The sequence below is a fragment of the Pelodiscus sinensis genome, chromosome 10, assembly GCF_052426305.1.
Source record: "Pelodiscus sinensis isolate ZL-2025 chromosome 10, ASM5242630v1, whole genome shotgun sequence".
Classification (NCBI taxonomy): Eukaryota; Metazoa; Chordata; order Testudines; family Trionychidae; genus Pelodiscus; species Pelodiscus sinensis.
Window position 1 is genome coordinate 20,469,661 of NC_143061.1, and position 18,435 is coordinate 20,488,095.

An 18,435-nucleotide genomic window follows, 5' to 3' on the forward strand; every position below is an offset into this window, starting at 1 on the left:
CGGTACCCCAAACTACAAAATTGTTGTGCCACCTGGGGATTCTCCCATACAGAGAACCTTCATCTGCCCAATTAAGAGAGCTTTGTGCCATCAGAGAGAGAGAGGAAGAAAGAGAGAGAGAGGCTACGGGCCAGCCCAGTGCTTAATAAAATCACATATGAACCCTGGTAACTGCATACAGTAAAACTCCAATAGTCCGGCATCCAATAGTCCGGCACTCCTGATAGTCCGGCATGAAAATGGCAAGAGCCTAGTGAGTGAGCTTCGGCAAAAATGAGTCACAAGGTAACAGCGGCAGTAGCTGAACTGAGCAAAAAGAGTAAAAAAGGCTTAAAAAACCTAAAACATTACAGTATACTGTATATAGTATGTACAATAAAAAGGGTTAAGAACACTTTATATACAGTATATAATGTATACAGTGTATATATATAAAACCAGTTTATAGTACCTCCTGATAGTCTGGCATATCTGATAATCTGGCACCACCTAGGTCCCATAGGTTCCAGATTATCAGAAGTCTACTGTATTATGGAATGTGCTTGTTACAAATAGTTTGAAGCTCTGAATTACCAAATCATATTGCTGCTGGGCATCTGATATCTGGGAAAATATGCTGCCAGTTAACACTGACAAGGTTTAAAATGTTTAAAAGTTCTTAATGCTTATAAACATATTAAATACTTCGATCTCTGACATTTTTGAAAATAAATTTTTCTCCCTAACATTGAAATCCAGTAGTCATGGCTAATGTGCTTATTAAATCAACCAATTGATTGATTTAATTGGGATTGATATCAACTCTTCAACTTTAATTCATGGCTCTTAATCTTAGTCTATTATTATTATTGTTTACCCAATTGAGGTTAAAATCCTCCAGAATGATCAATTCACCAGTATTAAATGCACAATAGATAGATTTAGTATTCAATGAATGGTTCATGACTTGTTTGAATAGGGGGATGCAGGTGACCATGAATCTAGTTGAAGGGAACCAGTCTGGAAAAAAAAAATCACATGAATTAGACGTTGCTGAAAGACTGTCCACATTTACTTTCATTCTTTTTAAAAAATACATACCACTGCATTTACCATAAATACCCACAAAAAGCAGGGCATTCAGTTACATCCAACTCCTGTACATGATTATCTAAGCCTATAATCTAATAATTTCCATCGCCCTTCATTATTATAAGAAGTCCCACCAATTAAAAATTGAAACTTCATAAGCCAATAATTACCTATGATTACTACAGCTCAAAACAAAATTCACAGATCATTGGGGTAGTTCATTAAAAGTAATATTTTTTCCATCAAATAATTATTATTTATAAAAATCTATTAATACCGATCCTTAATGAAATCATTAAAGCTATGTCAAATTGCACCAGCTAAGGATCTGGTCCATAACACCCTCTTTTACAGTTCAGTATTGTTATATTACTGTTATTATTATTTTTACTGATAATGAGTAAAACATAAAAATAAAAATTGCAAAAAGCCCAAACTCTTTCCATTATACTGACTTATTGATGCATTATTTATTCTTAACTGCTAATCACAAACCTTAATATTCTAAGGGGCAGTCTATACACAAAAAGTACTGCTTCAAATATACCCATTACTCTTAAAGTAGAATCCCCCTAGTATATAAGCACTTATACTGGTATGACTTACTTGACTTATGCCACCTTTTATTCCTTATGGAACATAGGGCCTTCAACACTGCCTCTGTCTTAAGGCAGGTGTACACAACAAACACTGGAAGATAATAAATGTGTATTATGGAGCCATAGAATTTAGCTTTTCAATAACAATATTTCCATGTATTGGTAAGTAAATTGTGTTTTTTGTTTTGTTTTTTTACATTGTTTAATCAGGTTTGATACTAGCATAGGACCACTTCAGTATGCTGACCAGTTTTTACAGCTCTCAATCAAACTGCCCAGCAGCAACATTTATGGAATTGGAGAACACGTCCACACACAATACCGGCATGATGTTAACTGGAGAACTTGGCCCATATTTACCAGGGATGCTTTCCCCAATGGAGTAAGGAATTATTCATTTATTATGCTTTGGGCTTCATAAGTGGTTTCTGAAAATTAAGAGTGATTATGCATTAAACACATTTTAAAATGTTTTGGTTTTGCTCTCTGTGATGGAATGGATATTTCTTAAAAGCTAGTCATTAGCGAGGTCTAGCTGAACTTTTCTCTAAAGACCTGTCAGCCTCATAATGTGGTTGCCAAATGCTAGATGCTACTGATTTGGAGGGAAAAAAAGCCTCACGAAGAACAGTTAGAAATGCTTTGATTTATATATTTGCTTGAAATGTTGAGAATCAATTAATAAGTTGAGAAACACTAATATGAGTCTTCAGTTCTAGCTTTTAAGCTAAACAGTTAACCATATGTTCAAATGAGGTGCTCCATGCAAATAAGGAATACAAATTCATTCTCAGTTGAATGACAACAGACCTAACCACATAATAGTAAAGTTGCATTTAGTGTCTAAATCTTTGCAAAGTAAGTCATGGATGTTGACAGCTATTTGTTTCCAGTCCTTAACAGCGTGCGGGCGAGATTATGCTAATGAAGCGTGGGATATTTAAATCCCCGCTTCATTTACTATTTCAGTCACCTCCATTTGCATCCCTAATTCGAACTAGGGTGCAAGTGTAGATGTACCCTCAGAGTTTGCTGTCAATGTTTCCTTGCTGGGTATCTCTCACCTGGAGTTAGGTTCTCTAGTGCCTAAGCCACCCTCACAAAAACCAGCCTTAGTGCTTGCTTAACTCCTCACAAAATAATGAGTGTATGTATCTAGAGGGGTTACAAAGAAAGGGCAGTGGAGGGAACTAGTGGCCTCCCTATCACTTTTGTTTTAGTGATTATCATGTCAAACTAATCTGATAGCTTTCTTTAATAGGATAACGAGTCTTGTGGATAAGGGAGAAGTGATAGATGTGGTATACCTAGACTTTAGTAAGGCATTTGATACGGTCTCGCATGATATTCTTATCAATAAACTAGGTAAAAACAACTTAGATGGGGCTACTATAAGGTGGGTGCATAACTGGCTGGATAACTGTACTCAGAGAGTAGTTACAGGCAGTCCCCGACTTACGCGGATCCGACTTCCGCACTTACGAACGGGGCTTTTCTCGCCCCGGAGCTCACGGGCGGCGGGTCGCCACCCGTGTCCTCCGGGGCGAGAAAAGCTTCTCCCAGTCTCTCTGGTCTGCTGGGGGGGGGGTCCAGCAAAGCCGCTGGACCCCCCCAGCAGACCAGGGACACCAGAGCAAAGCCGCCGCCTGGGCTTTGCTCCTGTCCCCCTGGTCTGCTGGGGGGGGGGGGGTTCAGCAAAGCTACTGGACCCCCCCAGCAGAGCAGGGACAGCAGAGCAAAGCCGCTGCCCAGGCGGTGGCTTTGCTCCCGGGCAAACGAGCAAAGCTGCCCGGGCGGCGGCTTTGCTCTGGTGTCCCTGGTCTGCTGGGGGGGGGGTGTCCAGCGGCTTTGCTGGACCCCCCCAGCAGACCAGCGGGACAGGAGCAAAGCCTTGGAGCACGCCCGCAATGGGACAGCCCGGGCGCACCTGGGCTGTCCCACTGCAGGCGTGCTCCAAGGCTTTGCTCCCCGTCTCCCTGCAGACCAGGGAAACAGGGAGCAAAGCCGCGGAGCACGCCTGCAGGGGGACAGCTCAAGCGCGCCCGGGCTGTCCTGCTGCGGGCGTGCTCCGTGGCTTTGCTCCTCGTCTCCCAGCAGACCAGGGAGATGGGGAGCAAAGCCGCGGAGCACGCCAGCAGTGGGACAGCCGCGGCGCGCCTGGACTGTCCCGCTGCCCGCGTGCTCTGCGGCTTTGCTCCGCGTCTCCCAGGTCAGCAGACCAGGGAGACGGAGCAAAGCCATGGAGGACTTGGGCTGTCCCGCCACCCCCGTCTCCCTGGTCTGCTGGGGGGGGGGTACAGCTAGTGCCCCCCCCAGCAGACCTGGCTTTTCTTGCCTACCCCTGGGGTAGAGCAGCTGGGGGCTGCTGGGTTGGTCCCGCAGCGCCGCTCGGGACCAACCCAGCAGCACCCCAGCTGCTCTGCCCCAGGCGTCCTGATTCAGCCGCTGCTGGTCAGTTTCAGCAGCGGCTGAATCAGAACGCCTTGGGCAGAGCAGCTGGGGTGCTGCTGGGTTGCTCCAGTGGCGCCGAGGAGCCGCGCTACTGGAGCAACCCAGCAGCACCCCAGCTGCTCTGCCCCAGGCGTCCCCAAGTCAGCCGCTGCTGAAACTGACCAGCGCTGACTACAGGAAATCCGAGGCAGAGTTGCTCTGCCCCAGGCTTCCTGGAATCAGCCACTGATCAGTTTCAGCAGCAGCTGACTTGGGGACGCCTGGGTTTCTTAAGTTGAATCTGTATGTAAGTCAGAACTGGCATCCAGATTCAACCGCGGTTGGAACTGATCAATTTCAGCAGTGGCTGACGCCAGTTCCAACTTACATACAGATTCAACTTAAGAACAAACCTACAGTCCCTATCTTGTATCTAACCTGGGGACTGCCTGTATTAATGGTTCACAATCCTTCTGGAAAGGTATAACAAGTGGGGTTCCGCGGGGTCTGTTTTGGGACCGGCTCTGTTCAATATCTTCATCAACAATTTAGATATTGGTATAGAAAGTACTCTTATTAAGTTTGCAGATTATACCAAACTGGGAGGGGTTGTGGCTAATCTGGAGGATCGGGTCATAATTCAAAATGACCTGGACAAATTGGAGAAATGGTCTGAGATAAATAGGATGAAGTTTAATAAAGACAAATTCAAAGTGCTCCACTTAGGAAGGAACAATCAGTTTCACGCATACAGAATGGGAAGCGACGGTCTGGGAAGGAGTATGGCAGAAAGGCATCTAGGGGTTATAGTGGACCAAAAGTTAAATATGAGTCAGCAGTTGCAAAGAAAGCTAACATGATTCTGGGATGTATTAACAGGTGTGTTGTGAACAAGACACGAGAAGTCATTCTTCCGCTCTACTCTGTGCTGGTTAGGCCTCAATTGGAGTATTGTGTCCAGTTCTGGGCACCGCATTTCAAGAAAGATGTGGAAAAAATTGGAGAGGTTCCAGAGAAGAGCAACGAGAATGATTAAAGGTCTAGCGAACATGACCTATGAGGAAAGGCTGAAGGAATTAGGTTTGTTTAGTTTAGAAAAGAGAAGATTGAGGGGGGACATGATAGCAGTTTTCAGATATCTAAAAGGGTGTCATAAGGAGGAGGGAGAAAACTTATTCATCTTGGCCTCTGAGGATAGAAAAAGAAGCAATGGGCTTAAACTGCAGCAAGGGAGGTTTAGGTTGGACATTAGGAAAAAGTTCCTAACTGTCAGGGTGGTCAAACACTGGAATAAATTGCCCAGGGAGGTTGTGGAATCTCCATCTCTGGAGATACTTAAGAGTAGGTTAGATAAATGTCTATCAGGAATGGTCTAGACAGTGTTTGGTCCTGCCATGAGGGCAGGGGACTGGACTCGATGACCTCTCGAGGTCCCTTCCAGTCCTAGTATTCTATGATTCTATGATTAGGGTATTTATCAAGATATGGGAGATCCCAGTTCATAGGTACTGGCTTCTAATTTTCCCTGGGAGTGCTCAGCCCCTACTCAGTCTCTGGCTCTGCTCCTAATTCATCCCTTCCCTTAAGGGCCCATCCCTACCTCTTTCTGTCCTGTCCCCATTCCTCCCCCGGTCACTCCCCATATCTCCTGGAGGCCACGAAACCGCTGATCCAGAACCGCTGTTCTGGAGATACTGGGAGGGAAGAAATGAGATGGAGGAGTTGGCTGGTGGAGACCACCCGTGGTCAGGAGTGGGGGGAAAGGAGAGGAGCTGGTTGCCGGTTGGTGCTGAAACCCCTGCTAAATATCAGTTCAGTTCTCCACTTTGCCAAGAGATTTGAATAGAGATTCCCACCTTTCAGGTGAGTGTCCCTGGACTGTAAAGTCACGCTCACTGCTTCTGTGGGCCAATAAACATTTAAATAGTTACACAATACAAAGTGGAGCAACAAAAGATTGAGAGAGGCTCACCTCAGAATATCCCATTGTCCAGGAGTTACAGAGTGAGAGGATTGAAACCGGGTCTCCCACATTCCAGCCCAGTGCTCTACCTGCTGAGCTTGAGCTTATTATACGGCAACCTCTTTCTTTTCCCCTTCCTCAGCTGTTTTGTGTATGATTAGATTTTCTGTGAGCGCAATTTCTAGATCAGGCAAGATTGTCAGGGCAATACCTATCTCCACCTTGTTTGTGGATCATAATAGATTTTAGACATGAGAGAGGCATCTGGAAGCGCACCTGAGGCAGTAGTATATCTCCCAGAGGCAGAAACTTAAGTACCTACGGGACTTCTACAGTGGAAATGTAAGGGTCTGGTGACTTTAGGCACTTACAGGGTTAGATGGCAGATAAGCAGGGGTTTTGTATGCCAGAATGGTGCCCCTAATTGTGGGCCTTAGACATGTAAGTCATTTTGTGGATCTGGATCTAAGGGTCAGATTTTAAAAGGTGTTGAGCTCCTAAAGATGCATATAGGTCTCTAAAAGTGCTTTCAGAAGCACCAGTGGAAGTTAAGGGGCCTAGGTACTTTTCAAAATATCATTATGCACCTAACTACCATTAAAAGATTTGGTCCTAACTCTCTGTCTAGTTAGAGGCAAGGGAAGGCCAGCCAGTGTTAACTGTAGCAAACCAGGCCATAGCGAGATCTTAAGGCTAGGGATGTAATAGTGCAGTTGATTAACTGATAAGCAAAAGCTTACAGGTGAATGCTAATAGACTAAAATGCATCCCCCCCGCCACCGGCCAGTTACTTTTTAGCAGGCTGGCTAGCAGCCCGGCACAGTCTCAGCTTGTGCCTGGTCTGGGACTTACCCTTGCTGTGGCTCTGCATTTAAAGTGTATTCGGAGCCAGGCAGGCAGGCAGTCCAGCTCCATTCTGGCTCGTGCCAGGTCCAGAGGTCAGACCCCCACCCCCAGACAGGGACTACTGTCATCCCGCGCTGATGCTTCTGTATCAGAGGCAACAGGACAGGACAAGAGGCAGCCAGTCTGAAAGGGGAGTTGGTTTTTAAACTGGCTTCCCTCATGGGCCAGCTCTCATCTGGCACAACATGCTGCTGCTTTGGATACAAAGGCAGCAGTGTGGTGTGGCAAAGAGCTCCTCGGGATTAAGGCCGGGGCTCATTACTTGCCAGCTCCACCCCCGGGGACTATAGAATAGTCGCGTAACCAATAAGAATTCATGAGATTAGCCGACTGTTCAATTAACTGATATTTAACATCCCTACTTAAGGCCTGTCTATGGCCCTTCTCCCACTGTACAGTAGAGCACTGTTTCTCAACGGTTTTTTTTATAAAGTACCCTTTTAAAAAAAATTATAAGTACCGCCAGGGACACACATTTGTTTAAACAACTTAATCATAGCCGGGTGGGTGATGAAATTTTGGGGTGTAAAAAATATAAAAATAATGAAGCGCTGTAAAACTTAAAATGAAAATTCAGTTTTCTCCAAATTTCAGTAGAGTTATGTACTCCCCCCCCCCCATACTTCTGTCAGGTACCCATAAGGGTACTCGTACCACTTGTTGAGAAACACTGCTGTAGAGAGTGTAGGCGACACTGGCCGAACAAATGTAGCAATTACTTTTTCTAAGTATTATGAAGAACCAACTCTGAGGCATGCCTATTCCTTTAATGTGCTGGTTTAATTTACCAAGGGGTTGGGTGGTGGCTTGTATTGTCCTTTATAGGAAGGAAGAAAAGGGGATTTATAACAAGTCTATTGGTAATGCTATATGGAACAGGTCTTCCTTCCCCACCACGCTGCCTTGCTGCTGCCTTACTTTTCCCCTTATGTGTTTCCTTTGGAAGTTGTTGGTTCTTGTGGGAATTAGGGAGAATGAGCTGATTTCATACATACAAGGTCCAATTACCCGAGATGGGCAAACCAGCTCAGCAAAACCACAAGTTTTGGATTTTGTTTTGCAAAGCCAAAATGAAGGGCAAGGCATGTCTCTGCCTCTTTACACATTTAAGTGGCAGTCAGATAAATGATTCTGGTTTGGGTCCATCTCTACTAATTCCACAGCCTGTGATTTGCATTCTCTTTGATTACTGGTGGATGGAGCTGTAGAACCAGAACTTTCCTTGTGTAAATTAGCAAAGCTCCATTGAAATCAATAGTGATACTGATTTGCCTTTCCTGAGGATCTTATCTACAATGTCATTTGTGCTGAGCATTGTTTTGCAGGAAAGAAGGGCTATGACAAAGTATATTATCGGTTCAGGAGCTCTTTTTATTGCTGATGGTAGAAGAAACAAATATTGATAGTAATGCAATTAAAATTCTTTAAATTAAAAACAAAGGGCTTATTTACGTAGAATACATATATATTGTCTGGTGGATGTGCACATATAGCTCACAAAATATTATGATGCATGTAGACTCATCAAAAGGTCTGTCTACCTATTTTATCTGCATGTTTTAAGCAACTGTCTGAATACTGATTTTCCATTTATTGGTGAATAGAAAACATCCCTGTAAAGGAGAAAAATTCAAGAAAATAGGAAATAAAAATATAGGAAAATATCAGGGTGCTTTTTTTTAAAGCAGGTATGATCAGCAATTTAAATTTGTATCTTTCCAGGATTTTTTCAAGATGTATCAGCGTGTGTATCTATTGGGTTTTAATTTACTTCCTTTCCTTCTCTTTTCTTTTAAGGGCACACATAACTTATATGGAGCTCACACATTCTTCTTATGCTTGGAAGATAACAGTGGAGCCTCTTTTGGTGTGTTCTTGATGAATAGTAATGCCATGGGTAAGAAAGACTTCTATGTAACTATTTGCAACTGCTACAGCTTAACATTTTAAAATATTATCTGCTGCATTGCTACACAGTGAACAAAAAGTGAGCTGATGTAAAGGTCAGAATCAGGCATGTGTTTTTAGCACAACTGTACATACAGAACTTGAGAGAAAAGTATCTTTAAAGATAATAAGCAGGAGTGTTCTCTCTCTGTTCCTCTTCATCCCTTGTTTCTCTCTTTCTCTCAAAATAAAGATAGCAATGTTAAATATATTTAAGATGAACAATGGCTACTCTAGAACTAGCTTTAGGATCACATATAAGGTTCCACAATATGGTTTTCCCTGGCTGGAGCCTTTTTGAAGATTATAATATTCTGTGTAGGCAGGCCTATCCTTTTTAGAGATGTGATTTTATAATTTTAAGCAACAGACTAATGGAATAGTTTTAAAGCAATATTTAAAATAAGGTCCCATAGCTTAACACATGAAATTCAGAAACTGGCAGTATATACTGGGGGTTGGCAAATGCCAGTTAAATGGTGTAATTATCATTTGAGTGGCTCTTCAACAGGTTCAGTGTTCTGCTAATAGGTCTGGCAGCCTTTTTTACTTTTAAATTAACTAAATCCACTTTGGAGAAAGCAGAGCCACAGACCCTTGATAGGAAGAGGCAGATTGGTGGACATTGACCCAGTCGTGCCCCATATTTTCAGGTGCCCTACTCAATTGTGTATTCTGCATATGGGTAAGGACATCCCTGTATGTAGGTGGGTCAGGGCTGTTCCTCATTCTGGCAGTCCAAGTGCAAAAGGTGGGGGCCCACAAAGACTTTAAATATACCTTGCCGCTACAGACATTGGTTACAAAAACTTCCCCCAGAATCACAAATGCACAGATTTGTAGGGAGGAGTAGCTGCCACAATCAAATGATTTTCCCCCCTAAAACTAGGGGCAAACACTTGAATTTTCCCCCAGGGGCATCCCAAGCTCTTCTGCCAAAAGAGAGCTTAAAAAAAGAAAAGAGAAAAACAAGCAGCAGTCTCTGGTAGCTGACCTCTCAGTCTGAGGCATGCAGATACACATAGACAGAGATATCTCCTGTACCTTCCAGGACACAATAGTCAAATCATCACCTTAAAAATGTGATTTTTATTACAAAACAAAAGATACACTTGATAAAGCATACTTGGTTGCTAGATGTTACAGAGCAACTAAGGAAAACAAATTAAAACACAGAAAATCTCTGGGAACAATGCTGAGATGGCAAATGGGAAGGGGAGGCATAGATTCACACAGCGCAGTTCAAACCAAAACACAAAATAAAGAAAATACCCTGACCCTGATCATGTCTAGATTCACTTTTTCCCTTTACGTACTCCCAGTCTTTTCTTGGTTCACTCTACTTCCATGCCCTGAATTCCTTGGAGGCATGGTAGTCCTGCCTGGGTTTAAATTATTCTCTCTGTCTACTCCTGGTTTAACTCTCCCAAAGAAAGCAGGAAAGGAATCTATATGCAGGTCAAATTTCAGGCCACTGTCTTGATTCGTTCTCCTGTCCCCACCTTGACAACACCTTTGCTAGCTATCTGAGTTTAACCCCTTAGCCAAGGATGCTGGTCATCTCTCCTTCTATCCATCACAATGTGTCTGATCACATGCGGTGTATTGAAGGATCAAGACCTCAGTTGATAATGGACATAATGAAAGGATCAAAGTGTTGCTTTTCATTAGAGCAACATACAGAAAATGTCTGGGCTTATCATTATTTTGAGCATGTGAAGAAGCATAGAAAATCTCATGAGAAAAAGTCTTCTCTCATAGTCAGGTCAAGTAAAACAAAACCTCCATTTTATTTCAAGTCATGATTTAGGATGTCCTTGGGTTTTTTTCTGAGCTCACTTACTTATATTGAATGTGTACATTGCATGGATACATTGACTGTTGAATTAATGTTTTACACTTTTTCTCTATAATTTCTTTTGTGATAGAATTTGCTCTCCAGCCTACCCCAGCAGTAACTTACAGAACAACTGGTGGAATTCTAGATTTTTATATCTTCTTAGGAGACACTCCAGAGCAAGTTGTTCAAGAGTATGAAAAGGTATGTTGATATCAGATGAGGCAGGCTATAAATAGTGTAGGTGCTGATATATTGTGATCACATGTAATCACATCATCTGTATCAGTCATTTCACATTTGTTGTGGTTCTATATTGCAATGAAATATTTCAATGCATGCTTCAAGATAGCACACACCAGCCTGGAAAGAGAGTGCTGCCCTTTGTTCCCTGGCCTTTTTCTCCTAGTGCAGAGATTCCATTAGCAATGACAAACCGACAGTGCTACTTGAAAGCTTTCATAATGCTAATGTATTTTTTGGTCAAACAATGTTAGCAATTTTTTTATGTGGTTTCCCTTTACTCAGGTCAACATCATTTTCAAAGAATATTCTCAAATAAGATAAAATGCCTTTTGAAATTTTATAATAGTTGTATCTGTATCTCTCCCAGGATATTAGAGATATAAGGAGGGTGAGGTGAGGTAATCTCACCTTGTCCCTTTTGAAAACTTACGGAGGCAGTGTAGCCAAGTGGACAGAGCTCTGGACCTGGGAGTTGAATGCTGGATGACGTTGGACAAATCACTGGAGCATAGAATCATTCTCCCTGTTTCTGTGGCCTAATTGATATTTGATTCAAGGCAGAACAGCTTCAGTGGGAGAGATGGAGGGAGACCCATATCACACTATCCCATAGTCCAGTGGTTTCATTGTTCACCTGAGAGATGCATTAACACAGATCCGCAATCAAATTTCTTATCAGGCAGAGGGGAGAACTTGAACTGATGATTTCCTGTATTCCCAGGTTGTGTCTACACTAGGCCACTTATTCCGGAAAATCAGCCGCTTTTCCGGAATAAGCTGCGAGCTGTCTACACTGGCCCTTGAATTTCCGGAAAAGCAACGATGCTCTACTGTACAAAATCAGCCGCTATTCTGGAAAAACTATTCTGCTCCCGCTCGGGCATAAGTCCTTATTCCGGAACACTGTTCCGGAAAAGGGCCAGTGTAGACAGCCCAGTAGTCTTTTCTGGAAAAAAGCCCCGATCGTGAAAATGGCGATCGGGGCTCTTTTCCGGAAAAGCGTGTCTACATTGGCCACAGACCCTTTTCCGGAAAAAGGGCTTTTCTGGATAAGCAGCCTGCCAGTGTAGACACTCCTTTTCCAGAAAAACTGAAAACGGAATAGTATTCCGTTTTAAGCATTTCCGGAAATTCATGCCAGTGTAGACACAGCCAATGTGTGTGGAATAAAGGTTATAAGGGAAGGCTGCCTCCTCCCTTCCGCAGCACTCTTTTGTGCTGAGGTAAGTGATCTCTGATCATACTATGGGATCGGGTCCCAGATTTCTGGTAGGCTGAGAAGCACCTATCTTCTCCTGGTTCATGGATTGTTAGTAGATATTGGTATCTCCTTGCAGCCTGGATTTAGACAATCATCTCTGTGAGTGGGTTAGGGCTTAAGAAATACCAACTTGGTATCTCTCACTGTCTGCCTTAGGTAGCACCTCCCCTATTGTGCTGGCTTTGTGGATCACATTTTAAGGCACCTATAGCTCCCCATACATTGCATAGGGAGCCCAGGTGCTTAACAAAGGGTTGGTTTACAATACATAGTTTGGTCAACGTAAAGCATCTTATGTTGACTTATGTCAGTGTTTGCACTACAGCCTTCCTCCCACTGATGTAAGTGCCCTACAACACTGCCATGAAAACTCTACCTCCACCTATCAAGGTAAGGCTGTTAGTATAGATAGGATGGCACAATGTCTATGTTTGTGTAGACACTGTGGCTTTGTCTGCATGAAGAAATTATTTCAAAATAAGTTATTTTGAAATAATAACGCCTGAAATAACAATTTCAGTATAAGCGTTATTCCTCATGGCTATGTCTACACAGCAGTGTTATTTCGGAATAAATAACATAGTACAGTTCTACACACAAGCAGTTATTTCGACATAATGTTGAAATAATGTTGAGCTGGAGGACTGCTTACTCCGACTCCTATAATCCACATTGTACAAGGAGTAAGGGAATTGGGGGAAGAGTGCTCTATTTCAAAATAACTGCTGTGTGGACAGCGCCAAAAGTCAAAATAAGCTATTTTGACTTTAACAACACAGTGGCTGTGTCTACACTGGGCCACTTATTCCGGAAAATCAGCCGCTTTTCCGGAATAAGCTGCGAGCTGTCTACACTGGCCCTTGAATTTCCAGAAAAGCAACAACGCTCTACTGTACAAAATCAGCCGCTATTCCGGAAAAGCTACGCTGCTCCCGCTCGGGCATAAGTCCTTATTCTGGAACACTGTTCCGGAAAAGGGCCAGTGTAGACAGCCCAGTAGTCTTTTCCAGAAAAAAGCTCTGATCGCGAAAATGACGATCGGGGCTCTTTTCCAGAAAAGCGCGTCTACATTGGCCACAGATGCTTTTCCGGAAAAGCATCTGTGGCCAATGTAGACGCTCTTTTCCAGAAATACTTATAACAAAAACTATTCTGTTTTAAGCATTTCCGGAAATTCATGCCAGTGTAGACACAGCCTATTAGTATAGCTCAAATTACATAGCTTATTTCGAGTTTTGCCCTGCTGTGTAGATGTGCCCTGTGATAAGCAGGAGTTATTATTTTGAAATAAGCCCATTATTTCAAAAGAATTTTGAAATAATGGGCTTGCTATGGTGCTTGCCTTGTTATTTCAAAGTAACTCCTCAGTGTAGACATGCCTTGTGTTACTTATATGGGCTGTTGGCCATCTTGTCAGTTTCACAACTCCTGGGCAGCTGGACCCTGCTGGGAACATTTCAGTGCTGAGTCTAAGTCTGTCTATGGATCTTGGACAAGTTCTATTAATATTACTTTCACACAGTAACACAGTTCTAAAATTCTGATTTCTCATATGCTCCAATTTTTTTAAATACACTCGCTACCCATTTGATAGTGAAAATTCTTCCTCTATAGTTTGTCTTTATGACTTATGATCTAATATCCCTGTCGAATAATTAATTGGTTGCTTCTCAAATCATAGTTTTTATTGTTATAATTTGTACTGATAGTGCCCAAAGGCATAATTCAGGAACAAAGCTCCCACATACTAGGTGCTGTATAAGCACATAATAAAAGACAATCTTTACCTGAAGAATTTACAGTCTAGTGTAAGACAGGAAAGAACAAGTGAATGCAAAATAGAATAAGGACTAGTGGGGAGGTAAGATGAGCCACAGGATTATGTGGTCCCATAGTACTAGAAATGCGCACATCGTCACTGATTCAAATAATTTACTTTTGGAGTTCTAAAAATTAAATATGCGAAAACTTTACAGTGTAACTTTGTAATATCTGTTATGATTTCAAGTGTTAGACCTGAATGTTTATCAGAGTAATTTATAAGTAATTTCAGAAAAATAAAGAAATAGGTAATCTTGCATTGACAAATGACATATACAACTAACTTCATTTTCATTTCTTAACTTTCAGCTAATAGGAATGCCTGCAATGCCTTCATACTGGAGTCTTGGATTCCAACTTAGTCGCTGGAATTATGGCACTCTCGATGAGTTAAAAGCTGTGGTACAAAGAAACAGAGAAATTGGGATACCTTATGTAAGCAAAAGATTTTTGGGGGATGCAAAAGGGTGCTGAAACCGGACAGGAATAAATAATATTAGGATCTATTTTTATAATCGTAGAGTAGCCTATTATAAGTCAGTTCTTGTTAGCATAGAAACTGTTGTTAATAAACCTTATAGAGACTTCAAAATCTTTTAAGACTTTTAATGTTAAATTGATAGTCAGAATGGGGGAGGTTAGAGTTGTTATTTGTATTACAGTAGCTCAAAGGGTATGTCTACACAACTCAGGCTTGTGTTCAAAATAGCTGTGTAGACATTTTGGCTCTGGCTTTAAAGTTGGGGATGTGGACTTCAGAGCCTGAGCCACAAGTTCAAAGCACTGTCTGCATAATTATTTTCAGGCCTGTATGCAGGAATTTCTGTGGGGAGGGTACTTTTTTTGTAAATGTGGACCGCAAGGGTGCACACGCCCATGCTCCACCAAGTAAGTGTGCTCCTGCTGGCCAGGGAGAGGCAGGAGGGGCGCTCTGCCTGAGCCTCACCCTGGCTTCAGCTGGCCAGGAGAAGGCTGGGACTGATTACCCCCTCACCCAGGCATGAGGCCCAGCCCTGTCCTCTGCCTTACTCCTTTGGGAAAGAGGAGTCACCCCCACCCTTACCCCAGATGGCTGGAGCATGGGGGAGGGAGGCTAAGGCAGTGTGCCGTTCCTGCCTTCCCCTTCGCACCCATTCCATGTATGGGCTTACATTAAACAGTAGAAAGGCTGTTGAAGTCATTACATCTTATTAAGAATAAATTACATGGCAAACCAGAAAAACTTAATTAAAAAAAGTTATCACGACAGCATAAATGAATAAGTTTGTTATCAGAATGGGAAGTTTGTGCCCAAGAATTTTCTTTTTAGCATTATTTTTAAAGATATTTGTGAATTTTATGAACTGTAAGACTAAAATCACTGGTTTGAGCCAACTTAATACTGGCAGGAACAATATAGGTGTAAATCCCACACAGAAATGGTGCTACACTGCAGCCTTAGTATGACATAAACATACAAATGTTATTCTACTAGTCTTGGGCCTCCCTTGACTGGAGGCTGTCACTTGTGGTCATTTGTGTGGCTCTTTTGTGGTAAGACAAAAGAGGGGAATAAAATCAAACACTTTTTCACCTGTGTTCTGCAAGATAAGATTTGAATCTTGCTCTCCAGAAAAGAGAGGTTAATTCACTTATGTTCCACTTTCCAAAAATATTCACTTATTTTGAAGTACTTAACTTAAGGAACTAAGACTGTAAGTGGAGAACCCAAGAATGGAGGTACTCAAAATTAGTGGATGCTAATGAAAATCTGAGTGTCATACACTATCATGCTTCCTTCCAGATATCTTTAATGTACCACCTGTACTGATTTGTATTTTCTTTATGACTTTTCAAGATGATGCATCACACTTTTTTCTTAAGTTTAACCAATCATGCCTGCTTGATGGTTGAGGTGTAGTAATAATCACCTAGTGAAAAAAAATAGATTTGTCATAGACAATAGAATAATTATTTTATAGCGTTAACCGTGTTTTAACTTTTGGATGTTTATCAAAATTAGTGTTGAGTGGTACACACACACACACACACACAGAGGACTAGGTTGTGCCATTGAGGCACGCACACACACAGACACACACACACATGACTAGATTGTGCCACACAGAGGACTAGATTGTGCCATTGAGACCCAGCCTTATTTTGGCTGCAGAGCTGCTCTGCTTCATATGAAGCACTAGGAAATCGGCCTGAGTTCCCTAATGAGTACAAGTCTGTCAGGCACAGGTCACTCCCTCGCTGCAGAGCTCCCCATCTCCACCTCACTTCTGAGGGAGGAGGAGATGTGCCGAGCTTCTGCCTTTGCTTGAGCCTCCCATTCGCTGTACTCTGGCCAGCATGGGAAAGGCAGAAATCGTGCATTGCTTGAGCCTCCCTCCCCTGCTGGGTACAGAGTACAGGCTCAAGCAAAGGCAGAAGTCTGCGGCTTCTCTTCCTCCCTCAGGCAGACCATAGGGGAGTGCATTTGCACCCTTTGCACCTCCCCCCCCTCCCGCAAATGGCCTGATTTTAGTGCCATCCATGAGCCTTCTGTGTAGACCTGTCTAGTGAAGCTCAGATGCTGAATAAAAATCCTAGTTGTAATCAGTACACTTTAGTGTTCTTCAAAAAAGCTGTTTTAATATGAAATAGACAAAGGAAGCACTGTTATCCCCATTTTTCAAATAGGAAAGTGAGAGACATGCTTACATGAGGTAGTACGCTTAGAGCTAATACCTAGCCACTTGCTGCTCCTTTGTAGAGCTGCACCAAAGTGCGTTCCACAACACATTCCCTGTTATTGCACAGAGCTGTCTTTCCCTGCAGTGTCAGGCGCACAGCCTTTACAGTGGCCTGTTTTGTAAAGGGAGAGATCTTAAAAGGCAGAGATGGCAGCTGGGCACCTAAATCGATGGCAGCTGGGCACCTAAATCGCATTGAATTTATATGGTAGTTCAGTACAAAACTTATTGTCTCTCTGTAATAAAATAACAAACATTAAGCTTGTTTCAGAGTAAACAGAATATAATAATATCAAATACTCAGTTCCTAGGCTATTGTTTCTAATGTACAAAATGAACTACATTATCTTTCAGGAAATTCAGTACACTGATATTGACTATATGGAGGAGAAGAAAGACTTTACTTATGACCAAGTGAAGTTTAAGGACCTTCCTAACTTTGCTGTGGACCTGCATAACCATGGACAAAAATACATTATTATACTGGTAACAAACTATTTTAACTATTTCATTTTATTGCTGAAAAAAGGTTATTGCAATAATTACATGTGTACAATAATGGTTTATTATGTTTTGTGTAGATTGTATGTACTGTATATATCTATTGCCTAATTCTGCCATGCTTTTCAAAAATGGAAGAACTTACTATCTTTCCCTTGTGTTTATTTTTATTAGGACCCTGCCATTGCCATCACTCCCCTGCTTAATAATACTCCATATCTTTCCTATGACAGAGGAGAGAGCAAGAAAGTGTGGATAAATGAACCAGATGGAAAAACACAGCTCATTGGAGAGGTAACTAGCTATTGATGCAAATTACAACCCCTTATATCAGTAATATATGTTGTCACAAAAGGTAAGATTGGGTCACTGCCAAAATTCCCTCTTAATTTTTTCTATTCAGGTGCAGAATAAACTTTATTATGTCCACCAAAGCACATGTGGATGTGCACCACAAGTAGAAACACATGCTAGCTGCTGCTAGCTGTGGTGCTCTGTATATCAGCTGGATGGCATTTGAGTCTTTCCTAAGTGGATGCCCAAGCACATAGCTTACAGGGAACACTGCCTTCGTTACAAACTCCATTTTAAAAATTTTCAGTAAAATTAGCAGTTGATGGAAAAAAGTTTTATAAAGCTGTATCTAAGAATGTAAGATATATTATTTTTTATTTTTTAACCCTTTTATTTATGCTGTTATATGTTTAAAGGAGGGAAATGGGGCGATTTTTCTGAGCCACAAAGTACAGATTGGCAATCAGCTCCTATTGATTTTCAATGGTATTCTGACAACTATCATGTTGGAAATAGAGACCATAATGTAACCAAAATTGACCAAAATTTAACATCCCAATGGTGGGAAAAACACCTCAGCAGCCCATCGCTGCATGGAAACTTTTCAAAGACATCATAATAAAGGCCCAACTTAAATGTATACCCCAAATTAAAAAACACAGTAAGAGAACTGAAAAAGTGCTGTATGTCTTACGCCGGATACCCCGGTGCCCCGCAAATGGGACATCATGGGCCAGATACAGCAGCTTGTGGCGATACTTTTGGGGAACTACCAGCTGCCACTGGAGCTCCCATACCCCCCTTTCTGGCAGGAAGCCATTCACGGTACAGGAATCCCT

General features: G+C 42.2%; 1 protein-coding gene across 4 annotated transcripts in view; it reads left to right on the forward strand.

The window, feature by feature from the left end:
- SI (sucrase-isomaltase) overlaps window positions 1–18,435 on the forward strand; it is a 177,506-nt gene that overhangs the window by 22,321 nt on the left and 136,750 nt on the right. For all 4 annotated transcript variants that reach the window (XM_075937870.2, XM_075937869.2, XM_075937872.2 and 1 more), the window contains 6 exons: window positions 1,881–2,052; window positions 8,767–8,866; window positions 10,845–10,957; window positions 14,391–14,516; window positions 17,156–17,287; window positions 17,477–17,596. In XM_075937870.2, coding sequence (XP_075793985.2) covers window positions 1,881–2,052; window positions 8,767–8,866; window positions 10,845–10,957; window positions 14,391–14,516; window positions 17,156–17,287; window positions 17,477–17,596 — 763 coding nt within the window. The remainder of the gene's footprint in view (window positions 1–1,880; window positions 2,053–8,766; window positions 8,867–10,844; window positions 10,958–14,390; window positions 14,517–17,155; window positions 17,288–17,476; window positions 17,597–18,435) is intronic.